Source organism: Sitophilus oryzae, unplaced genomic scaffold (assembly GCF_002938485.1).
Source record: "Sitophilus oryzae breed Bouriz unplaced genomic scaffold, Soryzae_2.0 scaffold_944_pilon_pilon, whole genome shotgun sequence".
Lineage (NCBI taxonomy): Eukaryota > Metazoa > Arthropoda > Insecta > Coleoptera > Curculionidae > Sitophilus > Sitophilus oryzae.
In genome coordinates, this window is record NW_022147577.1 from 412,696 (window position 1) to 425,106 (window position 12,411).

Genomic DNA, 12,411 nt, shown 5'->3' on the forward strand with positions numbered 1-12,411 from the left:
ATAAAAATAGAAGAAACATAGTTAAACCTAACCTAACCCTCTACAGAGTGAATCTTAAATAGTTTCATCAACATTCATTCAACATTCTTAGGGGTAGTAAATTTCGACCCCAGAAACACGTCTATTTTTTTTCGGAATTATTTTTAAAAATTTGGAATTCTTTGATTTTTGTTTTTTAATTCTGAGTTAAAAAACATAATATCTTCGGCAACATAGGTAGTAGATTAAATTTACAAGAAATAAAACCCAGAAAGATCCGTGGTTTTAAAAATTTAAGCTAAAAATCATTTTTTTATATTTTCAAAGCAAAATTTCTCGTTTTATTTGGACTTACTTGATAAACGGTAAAGGGAGAATATGTTTCTTTTATCGAGATATATGAGCCCTGAAAATATTGCACCTGGTTAAGACCCACCCTGTATATGAGGGAGCACACCAAAAAGGTGCTTTAAAAGGTAAAAACAGCAAAACTAAAAACAAGAAAGAAGAATAACAAGAACTCAATAAGACAAAAATAAATCACTACAAAAAAATAAAAACATCAAGAAAATTCTCTTAAATTTTTTAAGTTCGCTTTTAGTAATTTTTTTAATTAAGTTATATTTTTTTATTCTACCTAGAGTTTTTTTTCTTGTGGTGGGTCTATTATTTTCTATGATGTTCCATGATTTTATGGGTTAGTTTATGAATTTTAATTTGTATAATATACATAGAATATTTATTTTCTTAAGATCATCAGAAACAATAAACAAACAATGTATAAAAATAGCATAAAGCACATTTGTTGTTATTCCACAAGAACGGAATGGGATGTATTTATATTATATGTTTCTAATTCACATTAACGATGATCCCGTTTTATTTTCCGAAATTGCATTGATGACCTGTGGCGAAATGAGATATTCAATTTTAATGGTTGTAGCTGCCGTAAATAGTTTACGATCGTCTGTCATAGAGTCACAGGTTTAATTGGTCAGTAAAACTATCTCTAAATTTATGATAGACAAATGTAATCTATATATCGCTTGATATATGCTATTAAACCTACCGTGATGAATGTATAATATTTAGTTAATATTAAATAATAATATATATGTTTACTGAATATATCTTTCATAAAACTATTTTATATATATTATCTTTCCTTTCGAAGATATTTAGCTCTGATTTTAGTATTGTTTTCCTCATAGAGCTTTTTGACCAAATAAATGAGGTAAGGTGGAGTGCCCATTTCTAGTAAAATAGTCCAGAGTTTATTCCATTTTACCTTTTCAAATGCTTTGGAGTAGTCCACGAAGCACAGTTATATCTCGATTCTCTGGCTTTTTCTTTCTGGTCTGTCGAAGATTTAGGATCTGTTCTCAGTGCCTTTTCCGGAGATAAAACATGTTCATCTGATATCTACAGGAGGACAAAGGGTTTAACACCTCATTGATGATGTTTAAGGGTATTTCACTGGCATAGGGAATCAGAGCAATTGTTCTGTAATTACTACAGTCTAGTGCAACATTTCAATAGTGTATTTCAAGTCAAAATCAAGTGGTAATTCCTCCAGACTTCACCAATCTCCAAATATTGATAATAGATGTAATACTGATAAAATAGATGTTCATTTTAATATTTTACAATATTATAATAGTTTTTCAAGGGAGTAGTATATTTTATTATCGTGTATTTAAAGCCCCATTAACTAAAACAAAACTTTTAGAAAAAGGGTTACAACAGTTAGCGAACTTTTAGGAAAAACTTTTAACATTGAGATCTGTTTCGTAATTCCCCGCGAAGCGATTTTAACTAAAGCATCCTTAATTACCCGAGGTTGCAAGCTTTTATACCTCTTTTTATTTTTGTTTAAAACCAGATGAAAGTTTTACCACCAACATTACTAACGGTTTTTTAATCGATTTTGCAACAGTTTTTATTCGAATTTTTATTTTTATCTTGTTTATTATTAAATTAAAAATTTTAAAATTTTGTATGTATAGAAGAAAACTTTAATAGAATTAATAGAATTTGTTTCTTCTTTATTTGGGATACTTTTAACACTAAAAGTGTGTTTATTTTTCGATATGAAATGACCTATACTCGTACTTCTATTTTATTTTCACAAATGGTTTTTATCTTTGAAAATGTAGAACGAATTTGGTTAAAGAAATTCTAATTTGTAAAAGTTTTTGCATAATGATTTTTTATTATTATTAATTTTTTTTAATACTTTGTCTCATAGATGAATTAATTCAGCTTTAATATCAACATTTTACCATTATAAAATTTGATTTTAAAATCATACTACCATTTAGTAATTTGTAATAAAACATTTTATTGTTTATTTTAATAAAGAAATATTAAAATTATATTTAAATTTGTAAAATTTGCGTTATTCCTTAAATTCAGCCAAGTGATGAATTTACATAATTCCGCATACTACTATTTCCACTTCATCTTTATGTTTGTCCAGTTTGAAGTTTTTGTGATTTTTGTATCTTGCTAATGAAGACCATTTTGGTTTTTTTTTTATTTTGTATTGGCTCAATAGTCTTATTTCACCGATGAAATACTTAAAAACAATATTAACAATAAGAGCTTAAGTAATTTTAATTTACTATTTTCTGAATTTTTGATTTTAATTTAAATCTTATGTTATTTGTTATCAACCTATTTTTATAATATTTTAATTCACTAATTCATTAGTTAATTCATAATTCATCAGAACATGGTAAATTGTTTCAGAGATGTTGTAAGTCGAAGTAATCACGTTCTGTCAAACTTTGACAAATTAGTCATAGTACTGAATCAGAATTGCTACTGCACGTTACATGCATAATAGTGTAGTGACCACGTAAGTGTAATAGTATTAACCACAGAACTATAAACAGCTCAATATACCTGAATACAAATAGGCGAAACTGATATACGCCTGATATGTCTATAACTTTGTAGCTGATTTATTGTAGTTGACTGGTCTGGAAATAGCAATATTAAACAAATGCTATTTTTTTACTTATAAATCATCGTAGACAAAGTTTAAATATCTGCTTGACTCTTTTGCGCACTTCTTTTAATTAATTAAACTTATATCAGGAAAAAATATTGACATTTGAAAGTGTATTCTTTACATTTTTTTCAATAACTTAGGGATACTTTCGATAATTTGTTTATGTAATTGCTAATATATAAACAATAAAATATACATACTGTTTTCTAGAATCTATCATGAGATGTATTTATAGTTGATAGAAATAATTATTATTAATATATTTTTTAGATAATATGTTTTGATTATAAAAGTTTAATATTTAATTTTTGTTTCAGAGAGGAAGTGACGAACTTCTTTCACAATCTAACGTATCCGTGATGGCTCCTTCAGCACCGCACGCTGATAATAACAATCAGGAAAACGCTAAAAAAGTAAGTATTTTATTGCAACTATTCAAATTAATAACACTGCTGTGAATAGGCATGAATTTAGTAACAAATATGTTAACAATTCAATTACAAACTAAATGAGACACTAAAAAAGATAAACTATAATTAATCTAATATTAATATTATTTCAACTAAATTTTTAGAAAATGCTTAGTTTCGGAGATATAGGGTGTAGAAGTTTCATTTTTATTTCGATTTTTTCCAAGCAATTTCGTAACGCCAATATTTGGATGAAAATTGGTGTCTGGGAGTTTTTTAACCTGAGCAATTTGATTCTTAAGTCAATATGACTCCTACTTGTAGAGGGCGTCACCTACATATTTTTTAACTGGTTTGAAAACTAATAACTTTTCGTCCGTACCTGTATAAAATGTACTGAGTAAAAAATATACATTTACGACGTTTTTTACGTAAAAAAGGCCTCTTGGTAAAAATCGCTACGAGTAATGTTTCTCTAGATATTTGGAATCAAAATTATCAGTACCTGTCATCATTGACATAAATTTGAACATGTTGACTAAATAGTTATCAGACTGAAATCATAAATTTGAAATTATTTTGTGTCAAAAGTTCAACAGAAATTGTTTTATCATCATTTTTTCGCAGAGTAGATTTCCCAAATGTATTATCTCAGTCAAATATTTATCTACTCTCAACGTGTTTATTTTTTTGTCAATAATGACATGTATTAACTATTTCCAATCGAAATATCTTGAGAACGGTTGCTCGTAGCGATTTTTACCAAGAGACATTTTTTACGTAAAAAATCACGGAAATGTACATTTTTTCACTCAGTAGTTTTATACAGGTACGGATGAAAAGTTATTGCTTTTCAAGAGAGTTAAAACACATGTAGTTGGCGCCCCCGACAAATAGGAGCCATATTGACATCGATATAAAATTTCTCATGTCAAAAAACTCTTAGACACCAATTTTCATCCAAATATTGACGTTACTTCAGAAATTGTTTGGAAAAAATCGAAATAAAAATGAAACTTCTACACCCTGTATCTCCGAAACTAAACATTTTAGAACATACATTTATACGAACTTTTTTACTTATTTTTATCTGCAGAATATGCTGCCGAAGTTTCCGGAATACAGTTGGGACCACCCTGTATACATAACGGTATAATTCTTCAGAACGTCTAATTACCTTATTTGATCTAAATACCAGTTCTTATAGAGAAATTTAATTTTATTACGAACGATTCCACAAAGAAGCTTTTTGTTTCAGTAACGATACTTCAAAAATGTTATAACTTATTCTGGCACTTATTTCATTTCAAGTTAGTTTTAATCTCATTTCCAACTTCTAAATGTTCCTAAAGAGCCTTTTTAGACTACTGCTACCTCCAATGTAAAATATAAACTCTACGAACGATATTTTCGAATACGCTCGGAAGTAAAACAGGAACTACATTTATTTTGAAATTCTAATCCGGCATTCTCTTTCTCTCCATACGCCGATATTATAAAATATGGAGGCTCCACTTTTCCATTTGTCGGCGTCGAAAGTGACCCCGTGTCGCGCTCATGTTTATATTCAAAGTCGAGAATTATTCGACGTGTTCGACGACAGTGACGGCGCATGTTTTAAAATTTTGTGTTAAAACTATCATAGAAATATAACTGACACAAAATTAGAGTTAATTTTAACGTCTTCTTATGTTGCTTTTTTATGTTTGTGTGTTTCTTTTTTTAAGAATTTTATAAAGTCCATGTAGAATGTAGAATGAGTAAAGGGGGGGGGGTTAATCACTGCGACCTTAAAGATCTATTGTGCCCCCCTTCCTTGAGTCATCACACAATCTATAACCCATCATACCCTTGTTGTAGAGGGGACAGGGTATTTCCCATCCTCCTCTGACAACAGTTCTTCCTCCGAGGGTACACGTTGTTCCACGGTTGGAGTTTGGCTATCCGTGCCGCTCTTCACAGTCGAGGAGCTCGCCTCCGGCTGAGGAACCCGTGACGTGGAGGCTAGAGGATCTGTCTCCATTTTCTCCACCTCTTTAACTTGGTCTCTCCTTAGACCTGATACCGGTGTTGTCCCGTATCTATAATAGAGGATATGTCCCTCTTTCTCTATTGCTTCCTTGGATTTGACGTCAATTCTTATTATGAGGACATGACCATGACCCTCCCCCTCGAGTTGATGACTCGCCAACTCGATGTCCTTACATTGAAGTTCTGATCTTGGATAAGGCTCAGCAGGTAGGTGGTGTCTTTCCCCTTGCTCCTCGGCAGAAAGACCGTTATGGCCGCCCCTTTAGGTGCGATTTCCACCAACCAATTCACCGATTCTTGAGATCTATGAGGATCATGCCCACCCGAAAGTGTATCCCCGCAAAACGCATCTGACCCAAACTTTGTAGATCGTTGTGTTGCGATCCGATCGCCACTACTTCGTCCAGTATAGCCTCTTCTAGAGACGTTTGCTGGTCGGTGGTCAGAGCAACCTCTGGGAAATCCTTTGGCAGCACCGCCATTTTCACTTGTCCAACAATAGCGGCAAATCTGGTGATACGTCCCTGCTTGCCTCCCGGTGATGGACGGCTTTACATCCGGGCTTTTTTCTCTCCCAGCCGGAGAAGAGGTGAGCGGTTCTCGCTACCTCTCTTGCCCTTCGTCTTCTTATGTTGCTTTTTTATGTTTGTGTGTAAGTAATTTCTTATATCATAATATATACGTGACAGCAAGACCGAGATAGTTTTGCATGCTTGATCTTTATGTTCGTCTTGGTCTTGCAGATCGAACGCTAGTCTTTGTCTTGTTTTTTTGTGGAAGACCAAAACCAACACCAATCTCGCCCATCACTATTCTCAATAAACGAAGGATTGACTCTTGATCAGATATAAACTTATGAGGGAGTTTGTTGAATTCAATTGTGGAATCTCATCAGAAATTTTCGAATATCTTTTGAATTCCTCGGCGATGCAATTAATTGAAAATAAATTAAATTTATTTTTAAATTTTAATAATTACAAATAATTAATTTGATAATCCTCACAAGTTTTTCTTTTGTATGATTGTTATATAACAAATTATTAAAATGCTCGTCCAAAGTGAAAAAATGCTCTTCCGTTCTAAAACCAAAGTAGGAACAGGGATAGAAGTATTTGGGCCCAAAACTAAATACCCCGAACCAATGGACACCTACCCCAGCAGTCTTCAGACAGAAATCTACGCTATCGAAAGATGCGTACAACTTATCTTAGATAGGAACTGTTGGAAACAGGAAATAGCCATCTTATCCGATAGTCAAGCAGCTTATGCTTGTCCGATAGTCAAGCAGCAGTTAATGCTTTAAACGCGACCAATTTAGTAACCATCAGTTCGAAGTTGGTCAAAGACTGTATAGGAAAGCTGAACATAATATGCAAAGAAAATAAAGTTCTCCTGCTCTAGAAGGTGATGAAAAAGCAAACGATTTAGCTAGAAAAAGAGCAAACAGTCCACTAACTGAACCAGAACCGTTTGCTGCCCAAGTGGAGACCAACTTAAAGCAGAACTCAAGAACCTGGAAGCCACCAACGGTTCGAAGAAATTTTGAGCACCGATAAAACGTCAAAGATTTTCCTTGATTTAAGTAAGAAAAACCCTCACGTCACGGGATTTTACCAGGACACTGTATCCTCATTGGACACATCAGCAGATTGAAGCTAAGAAACAACGGAATTTTGTAGAGAAAATGGAAAAACCCCAGAGCACCTCATCACTGAGTGCGCCGAGACGACAACCATTCGTGCTATAAACTTTGGTTTGACTGATATCAGAGATCAAAAACTAACCTGTATAAAACCGTCTCAAATACTAGCTTTTGTCAAAGCTATGAGATTGTATGATGAGTTATAATTCAAAAAAGATATACAGAAAAGTCCACAGACTTCGAGACATAGGAAAATCAAGTTCATTTAGCGTGTGTCCAAATTTTGACAAGTTTTCAAAAATGACAATTTTGTTTAGACTGACGTTTAATTTTACCTGACTTCTCGGTGAATGATTTCTTTTTATGGGGGTACATAAAATCTAAAATTTACGGCCATGAAGAAATTCAAAACTTGGAGCAGTTAAGGCAGAAAATATTTAATGCCTTTGACACTCTCACCCCTGATATGTTATCCAATGTGAGGAGAGAGGGGATTTTATGATCGTTTGGGTTATTGTTTAATGCAAGAAGGAGGCACTTTTGAACAATTTTTGTAAATTTTTAAATTTCATTATCCTGTTTTTTTTCCCGTTTACCCATTACCTATCTTGACGAACATGGGAAAACAACGGTCCTTTTCAGGACCACAAATATTTTGATTGAGAAATTTGTTACTTTTTTTGGATTAAAAAAACAAAAGTTGTTAATATAATACCAATTTAAAAGTGTTTTAGTAGTTTTAATACACACTATGATATAAAATTTATTATTATTATAATGTACATTATTATTACTATTATTCATTCGAAATGGCATTAAGGCCCAATTGCACCAATGATTTAAATTTTTCTTAAAGATAAGTAGAGCTTAGAATGAGCTGTATTTATATTTACTTTAATATTCACCTTAAATGAGGGAATTTGACTGATACAATTTTTGAATTTGAATTGTTTTTAATGATACTAACAATTTTAGTTCAATTTTTAATAAAATTTATTTAATATTAATAGAAATCCAAGAGATTTGAAACCTCTTTTAGCGATTTATAACATTCGCAAATGAATTACAGGTGCCCTTATTTTCTATGAAAATCACACAGCTTTTTTCATAGTCGCTGCAGTTGCTATAGCTATAAAAAAAAACTAATTTTTTAAGGTGTGAAAATTGCGACACACATAAATGGACTTGATTTTTCCTATGTCTCGAAGTCTGTGGACCTTTCTGTATAGACTCATTAAGGTCGCGGTGATTAACTTAACTTAACCCCCCAACCATACAACTTATAATATACAGTCGTACCCAGTAGTAGTGTATCTAATTATGTGTACTACTTATCCCCGACGAACAAATGAGAGAAGTTAGCAACTCATTGAAAGCAGGAATTATAAAATACGATGCTGCTTGGGCTGTTACAATCCTGATTTATCCTGCTTCAAATTCCAACTCAGCCACACCTACCAATTTTGAGCTATAGTTACTTTTATTTTGGTTGCTGACTTCCCAGTTGGCAGCACATGAGAAGCAGGATCGCCAAAACTGGTTCCTGCTTACGTTGCTACACCCCTGTTGCATCCTGTTCTAAATTTCATCCCAGCAACACTTGCTTTTTAAGATACAGCAAGTTTAAGTCTGATTGGTGACGTCACACATAGCAACACAATAAAAGCAGGATGGCCGAGAGGTGTCTCACTATTGGAATTACATGTACATTTTCTTGGCAGTCGCTGGCAGTCATTGGCAGTCTTACGGCAGTCGCCTATAATAATTACATGGCAGTCATAGGCAGTCCTCTTCGCAGTCATTGGCAGTCCCTTGCGAGTAACACGATATTTTGGCAGTACATGTACATTTTTTACCCAAGTGAGACACCCCTCGAGGATGGCTGAAACAAGTTCCTGCTTTCGCGGTTATAATCCCGCCTCGTCCTGCTTCAGACCCTATACCATCCACTCTTGCCGTTTTTGAAATACAGCAAATTTCGTTTTGATTACTGGAAAGCGGGAATTGGGGAATTGGAGTTTTCCAAATGCTTCTAATGATTTTTAAAACAAGCTTTTATTTAAATGCTCTAAAAAGCAGAAAATAATTTTCTGTAACACTTTTACTATCAACTTATAATCTCATTATACAATTTATATGATATAAAAGTTTGTTGCTGACTTGTCCGATAGGACACGGAACGAAACGTAAAAAACAAAAGTTTAAGGATATATTGACCGTCAAAAATACTTACGTTTCTTTAAAAATAAACACAAAATAACACACATCACATTTGTGAGAACTATGAATTCAAATTTTCATAGTAGAAAACTGGAAAATTCGAGGTTATGGTTCGCGGGTACGTTAAGGCGCTTTCGAATGTATATGAACTAAAAACTCTAAAGTTACTCCTGAGAACACTGAATCTGCCTTATTTTGTTCAACTGTTCGGAATAATTATTTATGGCTTGGAAGCTTATACAAATTTTAGGCAAATAAACCAAAAAAATAGCAGCCTAAGCTGAAACTTATCAAGTTAAAAAAAATCATTCCTAATCTGAATGTGCGACTGATTACCAGGAATCGATTCGTTCTATTTTAAAAACGACAAGAGTGGCTGCTATGGGGTTTGAAGCAGGATAAGGCAGGATTATAGCAGCCAAAGCAAGAACTTGTTTCAGCCATCCTGCTTGTATTGTGTTGCTATGTGTGACGTCACTAATCAGGCTTAAACTTGCTGTATCTTAAAAACAGCAAGTGTTGCTGGGACGAAATTCGCAGCAGGATGCAACAGGGGTATAGCAACGCAAGCAGGAACCAGTTTTGGTGATCAGCAACCAAAATAGAATTAACTCTAGCTCAAAATTGGTAAGTTGGGATTTGAAGCAGGATTGTAGCAGCCCAAGCAGGATCGTATTTTATAATTTCTGCTTTCAATGAGTTGCTAACTTCTCTCACCTCCGACGAACCACCACTGGTTGAGAAAATCGCGCGGAACTGCGGAAGATGAAAAGAATCATTAAAGAGCAAGGTGTCGGTTCCCTCGCGCCGACTTGTTATTCCCGCTTTTTTGTCGGTGCCGCGCCGCCCGTCTCCGAATCAAAGAGAATCGGAAATCAGCTGCCATTTGTCGCGATTTGCTTCCTGATATGTCGAAAGTGGGGGAGAGATACGTCGATAATTAGGGGTCGTGTGGAGGGAAAACGTGGATGAATATATCAAGGTTTAATAAAAAAAGAGGGTGTTACTTTCGGAGGAAAATCAAAGGAAGGCGCAATGGGGGAAAACGTATTCGATTTTTTAGTAAATGTGATTTATACAGGGTGAGTCTTAAATAAGTGCAAATATTGTTAGGGGTATACAGGGTGTGCCAGGCTGAGCGTGCATTAGAAGTTTCTAGAGAACCGCAATATCTAGATCGGAGATTTTTTGCACATCATTGTTTTACAACGAAATCTATGTATTAAAAATATCTTCAATATGGCGGCACTTCCGGAAATACCGGAAGTTGACAGCAACTTTCTTATTTTAAATGGGTGCCCCGATTTTTTATTACATACTAAAATTCTCTGTAAAATTCTATGAATATTGATATCAAACACTCTATATTAACCGTTTTTGAGAAAAAAAATATTTAAAGTTTTTGGAATATTTAAAAAACGAATTGGAATAGCTTTTCACTAGTGAAATAAAAAAGTGGGTTTCCATTTGAAAAAAAATGTTTTATGATTAATTTTTTTTCAATTCCGACAGCTGCGGTCATTATTATATGACATTCAAACAACTTTATTTTTGACATAGATAGCCACATGTCCTCTTTGTATAGCACAGTGGCTGTGGTAATCACTAAATTTGACGTTTAGCCTGTACACACATTTTTGACAGGCAGTTTTTTGCGTCAAAAAATTTTAAATAATTTTTTTCTTAAAAACAGTTAATGTTAGGTATAGAGTGTTAATATCAAAATTCATAAAATTTTACAGAAAACTTAAGTAATGTAATAAAAAATGGGGGTACCCATTTAAAATAAGAAAGTTGCTGTCAACTTCCGGTATTTCCGGAAGTGCCGCCATATTGAAAATATTTTTTGCTTAGATAGCTGCTAAAATGTAACATAATATGTAAATACGAATAATACAATTCCCACCTGGTATATTATAATGAGATTCCCCAAGAATCCCTAACGGAACTTGATTTCCCAACTCGCCGCCCGAACAATGGAGCGCTCCCAGCTTAACCCGGCATAATGCGCGACATTTAGCCAATTTGGTCCTCGTTTAGCGGCCATTCAGGTGGAGAGACCCGCTATATTGAATTTCCGCAAGGCAAACAATTGCGTGCCGCTGCTGCGTTGACATATTCATAACCGATTTTATTGGACTGTAGCCATACAGCTACACAGTGGCGGCTGGTGGATAACCGCTAAAGTACTGAAAAAATACTAAAAATATAAATTGATGATTTAATCTATACAGGGTTGTTCACCACATACGACACGGAGTTTTGTAGCTAAACGATTAGATTTTTACAAATTGTAAGTTTTGGGTTCGTTGAAGGACTATTAGAGCTACAATTTAAAAATATTTTTACAAGATACAGAGTCTCCCAAATAAGTAAAAAATATTATAGTTGTATTTTTTTAAATGGAACACCCTGTATATTATTCTATTTCCAGTTCTATGATTGAAATAAAGGTATATTTGATTAAACTTTATCACACTTACATAAACCTTACCGTTTTTGAAATATTTTCAATTTTATGAAATTGCAGTAAAAATTTTTAAGGCTTCATTTCTTGAAGGGTATCAAAGTTTTTAATACTAAATATTTACTGAAGTTTATTTATTGATCAGATATTGTGTTGCAATAATAAACAAAACACTACCTTATACAGAGTGTCTAAAAATTTATTTTAAATAATTACTAGTTTAAACGGCAATAACTTGTTTAAATTAAATAGAACACCCTGTATATTTTACGACAATCAGATGCACAATTTAATTGTCTATCAAATTGTATTGCATCATTTTTTACCTATCTCTTCAAGTTTTCGTAGAAAATACATTTTCTTATAATTTAGACTTCATTTATCATTATACCTATGGAATATTGACATTTTGGATTTTTTTAAAGCAACATAAAATATGCACAAAATGTATAGGTGGTAAAAATAATATTGCAAGCCCATTTCTTTACAAAAAGAAACTACTTAGAAAAAGCTAATGCGCGACTCCGAAAATTGGAACCACGAAAAACAATGCTTTTGACGATAAGTTTATAATCTGTATAATCTGTGATATTAGTATCTGTATAGTGATAAATGAGTTCTAAATTATAAGAAAATTCATTTTCTA

The 12,411-nt window shown here is 33.1% G+C and overlaps 1 protein-coding gene across 4 annotated transcripts in view; it reads left to right on the top strand.

The window, feature by feature from the left end:
* The window catches only part of LOC115891041 (polypyrimidine tract-binding protein 2), a 470,600-nt gene that overhangs the window by 270,726 nt on the left and 187,463 nt on the right, over nucleotides 1–12,411 (top strand). For all 4 annotated transcript variants that reach the window (XM_030911438.1, XM_030911435.1, XM_030911436.1 and 1 more), the window contains exon 2: nucleotides 3,313–3,408. In XM_030911438.1, the coding sequence (XP_030767298.1) occupies nucleotides 3,313–3,408 (96 nt within the window). The remainder of the gene's footprint in view (nucleotides 1–3,312; nucleotides 3,409–12,411) is intronic.